Here is a 21603-nt window from a genome sequence, read left to right as displayed (position 1 = left end):
GACGACGACACTGAGGCTGGCTTTGATACTTCTTCAAAATCGAATTTCCTGTGGAAATGATGGTATAAATTCCATCATATGGCACTCATTCAGTGAGTAATTTTTGGATACAAATCGTTATGTATCCACAAAAGTCCACCCCAGTAACTTGCACGACTGCGGCGATGTGGCGCTCACTGTATTAGGAGCGTGTTGGCCTGACGGCCGAAGGTAATAGCCTTGTACCTGTACCTATGTGATGACTGTAACCTATCATCCCGTACTAAGATTTGTCTAGGATACTATAGACAAATTTTAGGGATTTTACTTATCCCTCACATAGTCATCGAATCCCTGTCCTTCAGATGAACATATACTATATACATTTTACTATATATAAGTTATATACAATCGGGGTACCTCTACATTTGACATCCCCGACATTCAACAAGCAAGTTTACACATTTTAGCCGCAGTTCATGAACCACAGAAATTGAATATTTATTAAAAATTTCTTTTTGGTAACAAACGCTGGATCATCAGATTGTGAATACGTAATCTCCTGGCCAGCCACTTTTCATGCGCCTGTTACCAGTATCGGAGGACCAGTCGCTTTTACATCTTATATTACATTTTTCTACGTTTACTGTGAAGATTTCTTCAGTAATTGTAACTTGTTGTTACTTCACTGTTAAATTAAGGAAGCAGATCTAGTACAATATTATTATCAATATATATCGCATCAATTAAATATATTAATAATATTGAACCTCCTATATCACATCATGTTTGGAGGTGGAAACCAATTCTGAACCGTTCTAAGTGGAAACCAATTTATGAACCATTCAGTTTCGAGAGAGTAGTTCCAAACATAATATTAAAATTAAAAGCATGTATGGGAAACACTAAATTCTTTTTCATCTGGGGCCGGATTATAAATATCGCTAAGTATACGCAACTTTTTGACCTACGCACTAGAATTTACGTAATGCGTAAGTAGACTGATCTAAAATGTTATTATCAAAAGTGGTTAAGGGCAGGGTGGCCCAGTGGTTAAAGTTCAGAGTACCAAGATTGGCGCAGAGAGGCGCGGGTTCGATCCCAGCTCTGTGCGACAGTTTCTGGGCAGAATCGGCGAGGAGGCCGGGCGGTTGAGCATAGCAGAATTGTAGCAGTGAGTTGCGAGTTCGAGACCGCAAAATGCTGTGAATGTTCTGCAATGTTAAGAATCGGCGACAGGCCTACGGCCTAATAACGCTGAAACCGCTTTTAAAACCTTGTGGCTGAACTAAGATTGATAGTTACCATCCTCTGGAAAAACACTGCAGTTATCAGCTAACAGCATAATTGAGCTAGTAAGATTGCATATACCTTATATATATTTTAGGTGCAAATAAATTTTCGTTTTGCTCTATCCAATTTCATTCCCAATTTTGCTTCAAGATTCAGTAGCTCATTATTGAAAAGTATGGTTTCTGTGATATTATAGTTAAATTTAAAGAATGACCATAAAGTTGTCAGTTTTCTCATCATTCTTCCACCACTACCATCAATGTCAATGCCACTAATGTCGCCAGCCTACTAAAGAAACGATCTATTTTGTGAACAGAACTGAGCCACAACTTTCTGGCGCGATCAGAATTGCTTCTTATGAGTTATTTGGAAATAGAACCATAATAATCGTACTTCTGACAATTGCTGTATTTGGTTCTTGGGGACGAGTGGCGAGATATGTGCAGTTTCTGCTAAGTACGTCTTATTATTTTAGGGATGAGTTGCGATGTAAGTGCAATATAGTTGCTGATACTTATGCATCATTGACAAGAAATTTTCGCCTCACCCTCTCTCTTAGCCAAGCTAAAAAATATTTTCTAAATTTTTTGTGGGCATTTCAAGTAAATGTTCTATAGGAGTAAAATAAAATATATGTGCTATGATTACGAAAAATTTTTAACTAAAAAATTTTAACTATTTGGTATAATACCATTTTCCAAAACCACACTTAAATTGTAGATTCTTAAATAAATTATTCATGTAGCTCCCCAGTACCCGATGGAGTTCGGAGCAGCTCCATCCAAGATATTTTAATTTTAAAGTTCATCAATTTCACGGACCACAACCACACATGAAAATTTGGAACAGATTAGTCAACTAAAGATTTTGAAGGAATTTGGTCTTCTAAAACTGTTGATAATCATAACGCTTATTATGTTTAAATAGAAAAACTTGATAGTGCAGTATCATTCAAGCTTTCAAGTTATTGCTACATACGCTTTCTAAAATATAAAAAATAATCATTTAATAACCATAAGCTCATAATGAAATCTATATGGGCTTGTAATTTTCTTTGGATAATTTTTTTACCAGTAGGTACAGTTAAAATAGTTCTGCACTGCTTCATTTGAGTAAATGAATTTATTTTCCATGTAATTGATCAAAACCAAAAATAGATAAATAAGTTGAGCTTGAGGATACGAAAAATTCAAGGCCGGTGATGTAATTGCAAAATTTAAATTAAATACGAAAATATTGTATTGAATGTCACGCCTAGCATTTATTGGTACAATTTTGATGAACGTTTTCCCTTCATTAACCTAATTTGTGGAAGCTTATTCATGAAAATGTAAGCAAAAAGAAAGCGAAGAGCACTCATTAAATACTTCATGATTGAGTCATCGGTATGGGTTTTCATATAGTGTTCAACAACGTGTCAAGTGCTCATTAAGTTGACTGATTGGGAACTGCTGACATAAAAAAAATAACAATAAATTTTGCCGCATCTTGTCCTAGTAATCATTGCTTTGCTCCACATATTAAGAATAATTTTTTAGGACATCTGCGGAGAAAAAATGCATAAATGAGTGACTAATATTCATTTGAAACAAAAAGTTCATATTTTCCTAAATAAAGTTAGAGGATTTATCAAGGTGGCATGCCTAGAGTATAGACAATTGTATAAATTGGAGACCGCGTTTTGTAAGATTGAGAAATGTCAATGGAGCTGAAAACAATGGTTGCGTGGGCGAGCTGTACAAAAATTTTGCAGTGAAAATTAATATGGATATGATTTTAGTTTATGATCACGGGAACTCTAGGATTTAAAGGTTAACATTTGCTTGCTATTTCTAACGCGGGTATAAAACCAATTATCCCCTGGCGTAAAACGATTAAAATTCGTTCACTAATAGCGCGACTACAAATCATTTGTTTAGGTATAAACAAAAATCTTTCACAATTCGACGTTCCATTCGTGACATGATGAGTTCTAATCGCTTCACCGTCTAAATTGTTGTACGTAACTCCACTTATGCCACCTCAATGCTGTCGTAAAGTCCTTTTGACGTAACTTTACGCCGAACTGCATTGATAACATCACCGATTGGAGTTACGTCTTCTGACGCATTGCGTAAGTACTTGCGTTTACTTAGCGATGTTTCGATAAACCGGCCCCAATATCATATTTCAATATTTTTACGTGACTCAATTCTTTGAAATTTTACTCTTTCTTTATAGTATGATCACCAATTGTGGTTTACTTACCGTGAGCGTCAAAAGAAAACTGATTTTTTTAGAAGACAAAGCTGGCAGCAAGCTCTGCGTGAGCTGCTACAGGTGACGACAGAAGTATAAATAATTAGACATGTGTGATAGAAACCTTATCTGAACCACATATCTGCGTGCAGCTGCATCGTCACTGGCAAGGCTTAATGAAATTTTGAACTTTTTTATTAGAACATTTCATGCGCGTTCGATTTTATGCAAGCTAACCGAACGATATGCCTTCTTTGAAATTTTACTCTTTCTGCACAGTATGATCATCAATTATGGTTTACTAACCGTGAGCGTTCCCTGCATCATTCATGCCGCGTTCCAGATGCCGCGTTCTACCGCGTTCACGCAGAGACCACCATTGCGCAGAATGCTACGAAGTTTTGAGTGATCATTTATAGGAGGAGTGCTATGTTGATTTATTATATGAAATGGAAATTGCATGATGTAATTTCGCGGACTTCATGAATGAGAAAACATTTTAAGCCCGTCAAATTACACAAACTTTTTCTAAACTAAGAAAAAGCTGGCCATAGATTCAGAGAATTCAGTCTCAACCGACCTTAGAAACAGTGGCAGAATGGTGTTGCGTGATAATTGATTGTGTCCACATTTTATTTACTGAATATCAATTTGTTCTTAATTTTTGTCATGTTATTAATTCAGCATACTGATTTTTATGCAATACTGTTCAATCATCGCATCTTCTTATAATCTTTTTTGCAAGATCACGAAACAAGAACCAACACTAGGGGCCACGGCTATAAACTAAAAAAACTGCGTTGTAACACATCCACGCGACAACATTTCTTCTCGCTTCGAGTCACCGACATGTGGAACAGCCTCCCTGATAGCATCGTTGACGCTCCGAGTATGAACATCTTCAAAAACAGACTAGACGAAGCTATGCAGGAGCATATGTTCAGTCTTAAAATTCCTATAGCAAATTACGGACCAGGCAATAAGTCCAGCAGCTATCTCAAACAATCGTCAGTTATGGAAAGATCGGGTTCCAAAGGCCGGATCCCTTGTGAATCAAGTCACGAAAAATTCAAGAATCGGCAACAGGCCATGGACCTATTTCTTCAACACCGACACTTCTATTCTATTCTAAACCTCAACATATCACATCCCTCGATGTGTGGAGGCTTGCACCCGACCACATTTAATAAATAGACTCCTTTTCAGGGGTTTCAAGGCCAGGACAACAAGTGCCAATAGGAAGAAATTGAAATTAACCAGGGCGGCTTGCTGTAACTGGTCATTTAATGACAACAAGTATAAGATTGCCAGTATATATATTGTAAGCTTACGTGACCTGCTCGATGATGGTGGCCACGGAATGAACTGGGAGACCACAGCACGTGGTGATGACGAGGTGTCAGGAGCACGTGTATGAGTTCACTGTATGAGTTCACAGTATGAGTTCACAGTATGAGTTCACAGTATGAGTTTACTGTATGGTGAGGAGCACGTGGTGATGACGAGGTGTCAGGAGCACGTGGTGATGACGAGACGTACGTGGCGTGGTGAGATTCACATGCAAATGCAAGAGGCACGTGGAGTTGAGATCAGCAAAAGCCGATCGCCTGTATCTCTCCTCTGCAAAACATCGAATTATGTGCGTTCGCAGCTTAATGCGGTGATGATGAGGCTGGAGTAGCTATGTAGGTTATGTCGCTACTTGGAATTTCAAGTGCTTTCCGAATTTTTATGGTTCCATTCTCTAACTAAAAAATTAATATTACTGCATTTTATCTAATTAACTTTACATACACAATATGATTAATAACTATTCTCCAAGATTCAACAGCATATCTTTTAAGGACACATTATTTAAATTTCAATGAAACTTAAATAATTAATTAAACTTTAAAAAACTTACATGCGAATCATGCAGATCGTAGAAGTGAACATAAGTCATTTCATCCGTCAGGTGAATCTGAAACCTTGGCTTGCAGTGAACAATGCCCGCCGATCCCAAGTGTTTGCCGTGAACAACGTGAACAATGAACAAGTGAACAATGCCGGCCGATCACGAGTGTTTGCCGTGAACAACGTGAACAATGAACAAGTGAACAATGCCGGCCAATTCTTCGTGCCGATCACAAGTGGTTTTTGTGATAATTGGGATCATTTTAATTTAAATTCGAAGCCAAATTTAACTTGAATTTAATTGTCCTAATTTAAATTGAAATCGAATGCGCATTAAATTTCCTTGAAGAATAATTACTACTAGTGCTATGAACAATTATACTGCAAAGGACGACTAAAGTTCATATGCAAAATGATATGAAAAATTCAAATGCAGATGATAGGAATCTATAATGAATCGTTTTGCTCCAAATTATTCCAATTAACTACAGATTTTCATTAATGATCAAAGATCATTCAGGAACGTTCGATTTCATGACCTCCACACATGACCTTCTTTGTTCACATTTCCGGTTTTTATACATATAGCATTTCGAATTTTTCTGCACGGCATTATTTTTATGGCAGCAAAGTTCTTCCAATGAAATTGATTTTGACATGTTCTTCATGGAGATTAATACAATTCAAGTAAGATTATGAGAATAGAATATCGGCCAATGCAAACTCAAATCTAGAAGAACTTTTTTGTGTCTGAATATTTTCAGTCAACCACAAAAACGATGTCCTCTTACAGTCTGTTTCATCCAAACTTCAATTTCGGTGTGTTGATATTGTTGCTCGACGTTCAAGAATTGTCCTAAGTGATGTTCGTGGCATGTAAACATATAACGGTTAATTGATGTGGCTAATCTGTGCATAAAATGACCGGCTTCTTCTAAATGCTTTCAGAGACGTATTAATAATATTTAAATTCTCTGTCTTTATAAATGATCTGCTATTTGCGTCACAGCCTCGACTGAGCACCCGAGAAGCAGGCTCATCCTGAAACTACATATTTGTATACTTTAATTAGGTTCGCATGTCTGTAATTAAACATACACAATACATATGTATTTAATATATTATGTATCATATTTTCTAGATTTAATTTTTATGAACAGAAGATAAAATATACAAAACTATCACATAAACTATTTCATATTTTTAACCAACCGTAATTAAAATTCTCTGAATGGTATGATATTTCGTCCTCAATTTACATTTCGAATCTAAATATTTTTAATCAGTTATAAAATATGAAGCATCTCCCATTAGTCGCAAGGGTCTCTATTCCTGCTTTACTGAAATCCTGTTGTTTATGAAGAAAGAATGAAAATATTCGTGAGAATCTATGCAAATAAATATGGTTTCTGAGGGATTTTATAAATTTCGTGTACCCGTAGAGTTAACATCCTGTGAGTAGTAGAGTCCTTGCAACAAGGGCATACATCACAGAGCTGACAGAGCAGCTTTATACTCTTGCTTAACCAAAGTTTGATGCGGGATTACTGTGCAACAGGTTCCGCTTCGTAACAAGTAAATCAGCCGCTCAATGTCCTCTTCAGGTTCTACTTTCCAACTTCAAGTCAGACAGGTACGAGAGTCTTTTTCCGTACTCTGGCGGCTGCTGGGCGGCACATCTGGGTTATGTCTAATTTTCAGGTCTGCTCGAGTCGAGCAGGGGGTTTTCAGCTGCTGTTTACTAATTTTGGTGTTCTAAGTCCAACTGTCACATTTAATTTGCTAATTAAGGTAACTTTTTTGAGTTACAGCCGTGGGTCTACCTGACGAGCTATACATAAAATAACATAGTAATCTCGGCGCTGCAGTGTAGGCCTGATGTGGCCTGTCGCCGATTCTTTTCCTTTTCGTGCCTTGTTCACAGAAGATCTAATATCGTGTCATTTGTCATAAGAACATACGTTCTTATGCTAACGTCCAGAGTTTGAATTTAATCACTTTCTTTATTGACGGATATTAAACTACTATGCGCGGACACGACGGAAATGAATGTTCGTGTTGGTGAAGCAATATAAGTAATTATATTTGATGAAGTACGTATATCCAATTTCTAAAGCGAGAAACTTTTTTAAGTCTTATCATTAAACACACGGCGACCATTTAACATTTTTGTTACTGAATTTAATTTATTTATTATGCTGCACATTTTAATATTACAGGGGTTTCTCACACAAATATTATAGGGGTTTCCCCATCAGAGAGTAAACTCACTTCACAATTTCAGGTTAGAGCAAAACTCGTTCATTGTTGAAGTTCAAGTTATGAACGAGCAAAACTCGTGTTGGACGGAGCCCGGAAGGCAGTGCGTGTCGTGTGTTGTAGCGTAGGCTGTAGAAGTGTTAATTGATATGTAAAAATATTCAGCGGTATAGATTCATGGGACATAATTTTTAATTGTATTTATTAATTAATGGATATAAATGGATTTAGTAATTACTGGATTTTAGCTGGTTTCCGAAATACTTGACTATTTTTGTGAACTTATACTTTTAAAATATTGCAACGTCCAGAGCTGGGCAGCGCTACTTTGAAATGTAGCCGCCGCTACCGCTACATGCTCTAAATAAAGCGGGCGCTACCGCTACAATTGCTTAAATGTAACGCCGCTAGAGCTACATGTAGCGCGCTACTGCCCACCTCTGGTAACAACTAACATGTTGACACTATAGTAACAGGCTGAGGTTTACAACATTCCACCGAAATCTTTCGTACAGTTTTATTCTGTTATTTATATTATGTATGTATCATGCTGGTTTTCAAATAATATTTAATACTATTAAGTAAAATCTAAAGGCTTTATCTATAAATGTAGCGGTAGCGCTGTAGCGGCAAAACCTCGTTTCGTTACTTAAATATGTAGCGGGCGCTACCGCTACCGCTACAATTGCTTAAATGTAGCGCCGCTACCGCTACATGTAGTGCGCTACTGCCCACCTCTGGCAATGCCCATAGTTTAATACATTTTATAGCACGTTGGTAGCGCCATACTGACCATGTTGTTTCGCAAAACTTCATCCGCGTCTCAAATATTTTCCTTTGTTTTATGAATTGACGGAGAAGTCACTGGCTTCCAAACCCGCCTTATTAAAAGTGTTCGAAACATTTAAAGTAATTAAAATATATATAAACGGGCTTAAGGCCTAAGCCTATAAATCAATGTTGACGTCTGTACATAAACGATAAAGTCTGTAAATCAACGGTGAAGTCTGTAAATGAACGATGAAGCCAGCCTGGAAATCAATAATGATGCTTGTAAATCCAAAATGACGCCTGTAAATCAACATTGAACCATTTTATATCAGATATGATGCTTTTAAATCGAAAATTAAGCTTGTATATCGAAAATATAGGTAGTAAATCAAACATAAAGCTTGTAAATCCGAAATTAAGCTTGAAATTTGAAAATGAAGCTTATAATTAAAAAATGAAACTTGTAAATCGAAAATGAAGCTTGTAAATCGACAATGAAGCTAGTAAATCGAAAATGAAGCTTGAAAATCAGATATGTAGCGTTTAGATCAAATATTAAGCTTCTAACTCAAAGATGACGTTTAGAAACAGCAATGAAGCTAGACAGCGCGTTCTCTGCATATTGACAGCGCGTTCTCTGAGAGCCAGCGTGAGAGCAGATGTTGGAGATCTCAGCAATAATTAGGCAATAAATCTAATTGAAATTAGTCTATCTGTGCATTGCGTTCTGAAAGAACTCACTTTCAGTTAAAGATAACTTTGAAATGAACCTTCTAAGTTCGTTCAAAGGCAGCGAATCTCTGAAGTTCAAAAAATTTCGCTGCCAGCTACGGAATTTGATAAAGAAGTATTCTGAAAAAGTAAAAAATAATTGAACTGCATTTGATGCACGTTCGATGCCCCATGCATGTGAGGTTGAAGCTTTCGCCTCCTGGGTTCATTTTTGTTTACTTATACATTCACAGAGCTTATGCGTGTAGTATCATTTTCATGACAACTAAATTACTGAACTGCTTATAATGGTGAAAAGAATTAGGAAAATAATATAAATTTGTTATTGGCGAAAGTGCACCGAATAAAGATGTAAATTCGCAATGAATTTATCGAGGAAACTAAAAGGACATTGAAATTGATTTTTCTAACGAGATTCTGCGTTAATAATTTAACAATTCGGGCCCGAATATACAATATTGTCTGCTACAAGTCAGCCCCGAATATACTATATTGTCTGCTGCAAGTCAGGCCCGAATATACAATATTGTCTGCTACAAGTCAGGCCCGAATATACTATATTGTCTGCTGCAAGTCAGGCCCGAATATACTATATTGTCTGCTGCAAGTCAGGCCCGAATATACTATATTGTCTGCTACAAGTCAGGCCCGAATATACTATATTGTCTGCTACAAGTCAGGCCCGAATATACTATATTGTCTGCTGCAAGTCAGGTCTGAATATACTATATTGTCTTCTGCAAGTCAGGCCCGAATATACTATATTGTCTGCTACAAGTCAGGCCCGAATATACTATATTGTCTGCTGCAAGTCAGGTCTGAATATACAATATTGTCTGCTGCAAGTCAGGCCCGAATATACTATATTGTCTGCTACATTACAGAATATAGGACTTCAATAAAATATAGAGTAGTTCGGGGTATAAATTGATCAAGATTTGCGCTTCAATATAACTAGACTGTTAATTTGTCGCTCCAGGTTCTCAGCAACAGCTCCTCTCTTCCCTAGAGCATTCGAACTATCCATGCAGGTGCCTATACGCAGCAGCAACTACTGTAGCATTAACAAAAATTAAACACAACTTGCATTTTCCTAAATCTTGATTCATCGCTTATATTTTGACTCAATAAATGTTTGCTTTCGTTTGGCTGAGGCGAAACGTAGCCATGGAACTAAAACTCAGGTTAATTAATACGTGGTCCTAGAACTAAGCGAGACAGCGGCAGAGAAGTGTTAATATGGTGTAAAGTTCCGCGTTACTCTCTTTCTGTCGTTTCGGGTAGCCTTTCAAGGCGAAATTGTGTGTCTATCACATTTCTTCGTGTCAGTATTTTGCTTGGGTACGCAGCCGCGCACCACCAAATTTGTGCATCATTCAGCCATGAAAGGAACGCCTAGCATATTTCCGGATGACCACCAATCAGCCGCGGATTAAGCCATCCGTCGGTAACCAGCCCGTGACATCATCTTGCTTTAAATATTAGGAGCTTTACGCCACCACATTTTGAAGCGAATAGCCCAGAGAGTAATGGTTTTGCACCACTGAACGGTGCATCGAATCATCACTTCATATCCTGAATTTAGCTCGAACTGTAACTTGCGGACAACGGACTGTGACCAACCAGCCCAGGTCGTCAGTGGAACTGCGTGCATCCTGCTGTGCACCACCAGACCGTCACTTTGAGCTCACAGCATTGGGGGTTAGGTTTCAGAAAGCATAGTTCTGTTCCAAAATCTATCGTCCTTCGACGAGCGACTTCTACAGCTTCCCTAAATTACGTAACTTTTAGCTCGCAGCATCTGGGGTTAGGTTCCAGATAGCATAGTTATGTTCCAAAATTTATCGTCGTACGACGCGTGGCCGTCCGACCGTAGGCTGATTGGGCACACGGGACAGATACGGACGGCTCCGGCGCGCTCCATCCGGGTGGTGTAAATTTTTTTCGCATATTGGCAGACGACACTGGGCCATATGACGTCAGGCTTATTTTCCTGTGGGCTGATTGGTCTAATTCAAAGGATGTTATCTGTCTGGTGGCGTGCGGCTAATAATGTTACAGTCAAGAAGTGTTGTAGGCTATGTTCTTCAGGGAAGGGATCATGATAGTCCATTCGAAGCAGGGCAGTGGTGGTCTCCGACAGGCATCCCTTTTGCTTCACGTGCTATGAAGTCTATGTTTAACTTGAAGCCCTGGCTGACTACGGTCGAGGTACGATCACAGTGTCAGTTTTAATTAGCTGCGGTGCATTTGACTTAGACTAGAATAGAAGTGTCGGCATTGAAGAAATAGGCCCATAGCCTGTTGCCGATTCTTGTACTTTTAGTGACTTGATTCACAAAGGATCCGGCCTTTGGAACCCGATCTTCCCATAACTCCGTGACTTATGTCTAAAGTCACCGCTACGTCTACGTGTGGGTCATTATGTCCTAATATCCGACGTCTGCGTTGTTTCCTGCGACGGTAACAACGCCGTGCCAGCATTAATCCACGTGATTTTTGGCCTCCTCGCAGACACGACGTCCTGCCCTTGTAGACGCCCTGCCTTATCCGCTGAAGAAACGCGCGGCCAATTAACACGCCGGTTAAATTACGATATAATATATAAACGCAATATATATTATAGTGAATCTAGATCCTTATTCACTTTATGATTAGTTCAATTACCTGCATTTATCACCATAGATACTTTACGTTTGGCTCGGTTAGGAGCCTTTCTGGGCCGAAGCTTCACCGGTACAATTTTGGGTAATCGCTGTTGCCGCTCATCCTCAGGGGCTACGGGTCGGGCAAAAGCGGGCGCGTATTGCGGACCATATGAATCTTCTCTAGATGTTAGAAGTCACTTTAATGCAAGAGCGTTCTACTGAGCAGTTTTGCAAACCGTTCGAGCGGACTACATGTTTATTTAAATTTCGACTTTTTGCAAGTATTTAAATCTTGAAGTCAAAATTTTTTATATTGACTATCTTTTACATAAGACGAATATCCGCGCAAATCAACACGTGTTTTCCTTCGCCCAGAAAGCATCTTTGCTTAATCGACCCTCAAAAAAAGCACAAAAAAATCTGCAAAGATATATGCTAAGTCAGGGGAATACTAAACAAAAACCAAGCTGCCGCCAAAATGTATATTATATATACACGAATATACTACTCAATAACATAAGCAACATGTATCTGTTAGGCATTATTGATCTAGATTAATAACTTCAGTAAAAACAAAGATTCGGCATTAAAAAAAACATGAACGAACTGCACACGATTCACAACGTTGGCCTTGCGCTCCATTGAAGATTATTAGCAATGTACACAGTAAACTTGGCCATTCTGTCATTTTCCAAATTTCCTAAAGATATGGTAAATTTATTACAATTAGAGACCTATTGTAATGGTTTACAAATTTCATAAATATATAAGAAAATATGTTTAATAAGAAATTATACTCCTAAAGTAAGCGCGAGGTTTCCTCAACGATTTAATTCATATTAAGTAATATAATAGAGCCACGTCAGACTGGCAATGCATTAATTTCCATTTGCTGGAGTTTCGTTGTACGGCTCAGTCAGCAGCAACAAATTAAAACACATTCGAGTGGAAGAGGAAATTAAAAAAAATAGCGAGAAGTGAACACGGGTAAACAGGTTAATAAATTACGTAAACAGGTTAATAAACTACTAATAAACTATAATCGAAATAAAAAGTATAAATCAGTGGAATATATAGCACAGACAGCACACGTGGAGGAGGAGAGAATCGCCGTGGCGAAGGTTAACTAATCTCTTGTTGACGCGTTTAGATACCGGTACATCACTTCTCATCTATGTGCCGACAATTAATTATGAAAAATATCATAGCATAGAATGCAATAATTACAAGGTACGCGCTCCTCAAGATGGGGTTGTGTTAGCAAATCGCTCCAGCCATCTTGAGTTTGAAGTGTCAGTCAAAACTACCGTTATTTCTCACAACATTCAATTGCCAAACTCCTTCTAAAGGCTCATAAAAAGGACGTCTAAAATAAAATGTAAAAACTTCTTACGCTAAATCATAATGTATATTTTCTAATGGAATATAAAATTCTCTTGCGGATACTATACTCAGAAGAATGATTTTGACTTTGTTCCAAAATCGATGCATATTTTGCGCTTGTACGGATCGTTCGGACCTTTTACGGCCCGGCTAATGGGCGCATCAATGCTATCTCAGAATGTAGTCACTATTTGGACAATAAGACACATTAATTTCAACGAGTATAGAGTGGGACAATCAGGGAGAATATGATCGCGGCACAGGCCCTCATTTGGCGCTTAGGGCGCTAACGCTGGGGCGAGGGCGCTAACACTGGGGCGAGGGCGCTAACACTGGGGCGAGGGCGCTAACACTGGGGCGAGGGCGCTAACACTGGGGCTACTGGGGCGGGGGCGCTATGTATAGGAGCTGCAGGTCCATGACGTTGGTGGACGTGTGGCCAGGCTGGATGAGGTATTTACCGCCCCCCAGACGACAGAAGAAGTTGTGCGAGTCGTTGTTGCTCAAGAAGGCTTCAGGGTTTAGTCCGGCTGCGAGGCTTTCTCGGTATGAGCATCTGCGCGAGATTAATACTTGTAAATACTGGGAGTGTGATAATGAAGGAGCATAGCGCGTCTGTTGAAGGCTCTACAAGCTCCACTACTTATTAAAAATATTATCCAACATTGTTCTTCCTGCTCTTCAACACAGCTTGCATACGTGTCACTTCAAGCATTTATTACACAATTGCATAAATGTTACAAGCAATAAACTCTCAGAGACATGAAGTATTTCAAACACTACAAACACTAGAGACGTCAAATGCATTCAAATACAACCACATTCCCCTTACAACGTTACAACTGAGGCACAAGTCCCGTCAGAAACTCTTCGTGCAAAAACACAAGAATAATTTACCCTCCGGGTTGACTGTCCTCATTTTACCTGCATTACATAACTCATACACAAGTAAGACCTGCCAACACATTTAAATACACGCACATCATACTAATTGAAACAAGCCTTACCAAAAATAGTAATTATTACTTTAAAAAAATATGGCCCAGACAACAGGTTTAGTACCACACATGAACGGTGCAAGTAAACCTCAAAGGTACGAGAAATGCAGTCAACAAAGACGTGGCGTTACTCACTCCTGTGGAGTCCAGTAGGTACCCGCGCCTGCCGCATCTGTTGGGCCATCGATGCCATCTGTGCCAGCTGACACAAATGCCACATGGCCTGATAGTTGTTCATCGTGCAGCACCTGCAATACATCAACATAAATTAAGATCATTATATTAATCACATTACGAAATAATCAAGAACTTAATAACTGAAAAATTATTAGGCTAAGTCACCACATTTTCATTGTAAGTTTCGAACGCGAAGTCCATAGACGATTAGAAATTCAGGATATATAATTAAAGCTTCTAAGTGATGATCAATTGATCATGTCATTGGTTTAAACCGAAACTCTTAAAACCTCTTGTGGAAACATCAGTTTTGAGCCTTTTTGTTTACGCCTAAAAATTTAACAAACAAATTTATGGTTTTGAAATGAAGCTTATTAGCTTTGCAACTGCGGATACATTGAGGCGTTTCGGTGAGGTTTCTTGGCTCTCTGTCCCCTCGATTTCTTTTATAATAGACAATTATTGGATGAAAAGTTTTTATTTTTAGGCCTCTTCAACATGCTGGCCAAACTTATGAAAGAATCTATTGAAATCAGCATTAAAAAATAAAAATAATGAAAGCAATGCAAAAAAATTAAATTCCCGTGCTATGTTCCGAAATCACAACAATAACTTATATATAAAATATCCTTCGAGTTCAGGAGAAAAATGTCCCACGTCCGGGCTTGTATAGTAGGGATTATAATTTACATTCTTCTGTGATCGTTAAAATTCGTTCAACACGATTCATTTGAGCTGGTGCATATTACGGTAAAGTATTTATAGTTATTTTACGCCGGTGATGACGATTGTCACCTGAAGGTTACCGGAATCTTTCTAAATAATCCTGTGAAATTTTAGGACTCTTATTTCTTCAATTTCAAATAGGTCGGGAAATTAGTTTTAGACTTGAGGTGCCTTACAACAAAATAATTGAGGCACCATGTTCCATTATGTTACGGCGCTGTCACCTTCTTTCCTTCAGACACATGAAATTTAATAAACAATGGACACCGACCGAGCTGCCAAGAGCTACCAGTATTTCAGATCTCAGAACAATTTGCAATCATGATACACATTTATTCGTACAGAACCCAATGTTACGACAAACGAATGTTTACAATATCTAAATGACGACCACGATCTCTAAAATACATCATGGATCCCGAGGTTCGGAAACTTGCAATGATGAGGACATTACAGACAACGTGGATAATTGGACATTTTTCTCATCTTTCGCACAAAGCAGCTGATCGATATCAGCTTTTATTGCTGGAGTGAGCGGCTGTGACGAACCTATAGGGTGAACTAATCAAATGATAAATACACGTAACCATCAGATCATAAAAAAAGGCTTTGCAGACACCAGTATTTTACGCATTTTCCTATACAAATTTTAACTTTTCATTTTAACCACTGGACTCGGCTGTAAATTTTCAAGGTTCTTACTTATATCGTTATACCTAATACTGGCGTACAATCCTACAAATGGGCGTATTAACCCCTTCGAAAGTCGACCGAAACGAAACCGAACGTAAAGATGACCGATTTGGTCAACTTTTGCACGCGACCACTGCAGGGTTATATTAGGCTTGGGTGAATAGAGATGATAACAATATCGGTGAGTTAAGGACGATTTTCTACCTACTTGGCACTCACATGCGACCGTAATGATATATGAACGCGTGATATACCGAGTATGGCCATTGCAGTTCGACGGAGTGACAAATGTCGAAAATGGTATTATTTGTTAAAATGGGGCAACATTTCGCAAATCAATGAGCAAATGGAATTACAATGAACAAATGGAATTATAATTTGTAAGATGAAATTTAAGGCAATACAATTTTAAAAATTAATGAACGTCGAAGCAACATGGAGTTCACAGCACAAGGAACCATACACAATCACAATCACAGCAACCATACAGCTTGGTTTTAGTAGTCAAGCAGCCTGATCATCATCATCCATCAACAACCCAACAGCCCCAACATCAATGATGTGTTGAGTCAATGATACATCATCGTGAACAATTGACATCTTTGGCCCCGAATTATGGCTCGAGAGCGCATCAAAAACAAATATAAATTGTCACATGAATAATTGAATGTCGTACGAATCGTTCGTCACTAACTATTCGAATGGCATTAAAGATATCTTACTCCCAAGCTTAAAGTTCGGAGTGAGATAGTAGCACCATAATATTCATCTTAACCGCAGTGTTTATCAAAGAATGCAGGTCGATTAAGTTTTACTGGACGTGGGATGAAACATCCTGGAACCAGATGTAGACACCGACATTTAATAATAAATTTTCCATGACATGGTGGAATACAGAATTGACCATCCACGATTTCGGTTATCCAGAGACAACATATTTTGCCAAAACGGAGAAAGGTAAACATACATATCTCATAAAATTTTCCACACTTGAGAGCTATTAAATACAAGAGGCAGATTCTGTGGACAAACATAACGATCCATTAATCTTTGCAAGCAAATATTGATAAACTCACTTTATGTAGATGAATCATCATTGCGAGCACCATTTCTTGGTTGCGTCCGCCGATCCCAGTGCCCACGACTCTCACAGTTGTTTCTCCTCCGAAAAGCAAGCAGCAAGGTTTCCTAGCAACAATGCTGCTGCCAATGTCGGAAATTAATTGGTCAGCGTCACTCACGAATAGAGAACTTATTAGTTGCGCAAAGGAAATGCCCTGGAAGTCAAAGCGCTTTTCCACCGACATTTTTTCCTCGTCAAACTCAGGAGTTGAAATTAAGTTTTCCCGTGCGCACTTGTCGTATCCCTTAAGGATAAGGTGGCAAAGCATTGCCATGGTCTCAGCTACGGAAGAAGCCTCACCTCGCAAGGAGGAAGAAACTACCACCGTGCAACATTCTTCACCCAAAGACGTTTGAATACTCTTCCGAGCAGCGTCCAAAGCAACGTTATTGTCACCCATTAGGAAATTAGAAACATGACCGAAATCATCCGTACACGAAGGTTTATAGTCACTAAGGGCTTGCATGACTGATGGCGGCATTTGAATATCATACTTGCTGAAAATTTTTGTTAAGTCTTCCCTAGTATCTTCGTTCGGTACAGTAGGGCCACTTGCAATGATGCCCAAAGGGCTATTGATGACATCAGACAGGATCAATGTAATTATTCGAGCTCTGGTTTTGAGTGCTAAATTTCCACCTTTGACCTCAGAGAGCAATTTACGAACAGTGTTCAATTCTGTGATATCTGCTCCAGCGCGGTTTAATGTTTGAATAATATTTTGTTTCTCTTCTAATGTAACGGGAGGTTTAGGCAAGGTTAGCAGAGCAGAACCTCCTCCGGAAATAAGTGCAATTATGAGATCACTGCTTTTCAAGGCTTCCACAAGAGTAATTATTTCTCGAGTGGCTGTTAGGGCATGTTCATCAGGCATATTATTCTTGGCACCTTCATAAACACGTACTTTTGAAGATTTGTCGGGGAGTAGGTTACAGTCTTTGATTGTATTTTGTATGCCATAAGGAACACTGATAACTCCATCCAACAAATGAGATGAACCGTCAGCGTTGCGTAGAATATCTTCAACGGGTTTTACCATGTTGATAACAGCTTTTCCAAAACCAATGATATAGCAGTTGCTGTTTAATGGGTGCACTGTTTGGCCAACCTTTAAATTATTGCCAAGTCTCTTGACAAGTTTTGGAACCAATGCTTCAGGCAACACCGACGCAACTCCCGCCAAGTACGCATTTCGTAAAACAGTCAGAAGCGACGTGACGTCATTCATGGTTGATCGAGAAGATATGGATGATATGGATAAAAACTTCTGTACAATCACAGTAAAACATGGGATACTTCTGTAAAACATAGCTATAACGAAAAAAATCAAGTACAATTTCAATTGACAGCCTTAGTCTTAACACTAAAAACCGTGACAACTGAATACAAAATGGAAGTCAATCAAATGACTTATCAACAGGTATAAGCAGTGCTAATCAGAGGCAACATTAGACCTACAATCATTCCTATATAATTCAACGATCAACGTAACTCACGAAAATTGTCATTTAGATTGACATGCATTTAGTAAAGATGTACTGCTAATGAAAGAAACGAAGAAATCTGTAACTTTATTCAATTAGATCCTTTTAACTATATCAATGAGTTGGAGGATTAATGTTTCCATACCAATTGTATGTCTACTCTTTTCATTTGGCACAATTATATGCAATCTAACTTCGTCCCTTATTCAGCACAGGCTCATTAGTCATTCCATTTCTGTTGGTGCACATCTCAGTATCCAGTTAGTTCGCTCTGGTCGCAGTTAATGCGAGGCGATGTGGTTACAAACGCATCACATTCATACACCTTATTTGAACGCAATCGGCAGTATATCATACTTTATATGCGGCTATTGAAGACCTTGAACAGCCTATCAATAAAAAATATAACTCAGTACTCACTGCAGTGAGTGATAGAGAGCGCATTTTCTCGTCGACGAAAACTTGAGGTCACGGACAGACGGACGGACAGACAGACAGACGGACATGGCGAGCACAATAGTGCATTTTTTCCATAAATGAGAAGATGCGCTAAAAAGTAGATCGACTGGTCAGTGCGTTCGTGTTGTCTAGACTTGGCATTTGCAATTCCATATCAACTGGCTGGCCTAAAAAGTCCAGTGCAACCATACAGCTTGTTTTTTATTTAATCAACAACTATAAATATATGATGAAAGAAGGGACGGAAATTCACGGAAACACTATGAAAATGTCGGCAACAGGTCGATTGTTATAAAAAATGAGGGGAAAAAAGTGACTATGGATAGCGTATAAAAAAATCAGGCTGTGAGGCAGTTTGTTCCTTTAGGCGCAGATACTACAAGAGACTGAGCGAAAAAATCGAGACGGCATCATGTCAAATATAATGTGTAGCCGCACGCGACACGCTGGCCGAAAAACTTCCCAGTACACAGCGTGAGACGAATTGTTTATTGACTGATGAACTTAGTTTTCAACACACAACGTGAGACGGCTCGATTCGTGAGTATTGGGCTTTCCAACACAGCGTGAGACGGCTCGATTCATGACTATTGGGCTTTCCAACATAGCAGGAGACGGCTCGATTCATGACTATTGGGCTTTCCAACATAGCAGGAGACGGCTCGATTCATGACTATTGGGCTTTCCAACACAGCGTGAGACGGCTTGATTCGTGACTATTGGGCTTTCCAACACAGCGTGAGACGGCTCCATTCGTGACTATTGGGCTTTCCAACACAGCGTGAGACAACTCCCTTCACGAACAACGGACTTTCCAACAAAAGAGACAACTCGCTTCGTGAGTAGACGGGATTTTCCAACACAGATGGGAAATGGGATTTGGAAATCCCATTGGGATTTACCAACACAGAGCGTGAGACGAATTGCTCAGCGAATAATAGCTTCCCAACCAATATATAGGTACACAAATTCAAGTGCAAGACTGAAAATTTTTGGGATCAGAAAATATTTAGATTACATGCGCATCTGGGAAGCAAGGACCTGCTGCTGTAAAAACATTACTTCCGTCATGGTTTACAAGTAGTCAGCATCATTCAACAACACGTGATTTTGAAATGCGTTATTCCGACCCTGAGAACGGCCATGCTAGTGAGGGCATGATGTGGAACTTCATACATAGCAGAAAAAAACGGGACCAAGTGACAGCCGAGTTCAGCACGCGAACAAGACATTGATTTTTTTGTGATGCATGCAAGCTAATACTCATCATTAGCAACATATTTAATGCATTTCCCAGTTGAGGTGACTGATCTTCAATTGCATTGCATTTCAAGTGTCTGAAGCTCATTTCTTATTTATTCCAAAATTCAGTCCTTTTTTGAGAAATGGCACCAATAGGCCAGTGTGCAGTGGAATTGGACCTAAGTGGCTTTTTAACCTTGAAGTCACATATATACTTCATGCATTTTTAACCATTACATCAATACTTTCTATACTTTATGGCTTGTAAAAAGTTTTAGAAATCACTTTTACAAAAGTATCTTTTGATTCAAGCATTAATTTTTTTACTCAAGTATTGAATTTGTATACTTATAGAGTATGCACCAGCAAGAATATATACCTACCAAAGGGTTCCACATTAATTATCTAAATTTATCTTTAATTACCTTCAAGTGCACATACTAGTCATGTAGTGAAGGAAAGGTTTACTAACACATTAGAGTAAGGCAGTATAAGCCTTGCTTTAATAAGCTTACCCAACTCCCTACTGTAAATTATAAAATCTGCAACAATCACCTGCAATGCTATGGTTGATGAAATTTCACTCTGATATCAGTGCTCAATTGCCTTCGAATGTCAGAAGAATAGGGTTCTTATGGCTGTTTTTAGTTTAAACTTAGAAATTTTGAGAACACCCTTTGATAAAGGAATCTCTGGCTCATAAATAGTTCTTACAGCTCAAAAAAGTGAACACATGGCGCCAAAATTTTTAGTCGGCTGCAGAATTAAGAAACTCACACTTTCATAAAATCTTGGGCTTTAAAATAAGATATTTTTTGCCTCTAAAGCCTGCCATTTGTAATTGTTCCTTATATTATCACTAATGAATCCCACACTCCAGATTAGCAATGAGCACGCTTCATTCCTATAAGTATGGCATCATCCATTAGAATATGGCACACCAGGCACAACATATATATATGATGCCAATTCACTGTCTCATAGATGCTTGGATATGCTTGCTGGCATAAGTGGCATTTACAGTGATCGCCATTAATTTCTCCACAGAATACATAACCAGTTTTAAATTATTAATATAGACCAACTGGCAAGTGGCAACTACAGGGCATGGTGCTTTACTATCAAGGTGATAAAGTGTAGCCCTATTGGGCATTGGGCAACAGAAAGATTAGGTATATATAGGTACTGTACTTATGATATCTTGCCAGCATCCCAGCTAAGCATCAGTTAAACTGTCCATACAAATTTTGTAATACCTATTAGTACCGAATGTGTCTACGTGACTATAATGTGAGTCTATTCCGTCTATACTATAGTCTATAAGTGATTTTAAACACCATGTCATTAAGAATTTAAGTTCATTTGTGTGCATTGTAAGAAAGAAAGGATACATGTCTTAATGCTATGAGAGTCATTGTGATTTTGGAAATGGAGACACATCCAAAGGTAAAAAAATGATGTAGTTAGCAACTTAGCAAATGAAAGTGCCACTTTAATATACTAAA

The 21603-nt window shown here is 38.6% G+C and overlaps 1 protein-coding gene across 1 annotated transcript; it reads right to left on the bottom strand.

Moving 5' to 3' along the window:
• Positions 1 to 13574: 13574 nt before the first annotated feature.
• On the bottom strand, positions 13575 to 18828 carry LOC108678891 (glycerate kinase). The gene is made up of 3 exons (XM_018167387.2): positions 16867 to 18828; positions 14330 to 14442; positions 13575 to 13752 (listed from the first exon to the last, which is right to left on the bottom strand). The coding sequence occupies exons 1-3, from the start codon at positions 18220 to 18222 to the stop codon at positions 13575 to 13577; spliced, it is 1647 nt and encodes a 548-aa protein (XP_018022876.1). The 5' UTR covers positions 18223 to 18828.
• Positions 18829 to 21603: the final 2775 nt, after the last annotated feature.

The sequence above is a fragment of the Hyalella azteca genome, unplaced genomic scaffold, assembly GCF_000764305.2.
Source record: "Hyalella azteca isolate HAZT.00-mixed unplaced genomic scaffold, Hazt_2.0.2 contig4574, whole genome shotgun sequence".
Taxonomy (NCBI): domain Eukaryota; kingdom Metazoa; phylum Arthropoda; class Malacostraca; order Amphipoda; family Hyalellidae; genus Hyalella; species Hyalella azteca.
The sequence above is the reverse complement of the archived record's forward strand: the minus strand, read 5'-3'. Positions and strand labels throughout refer to the sequence as shown.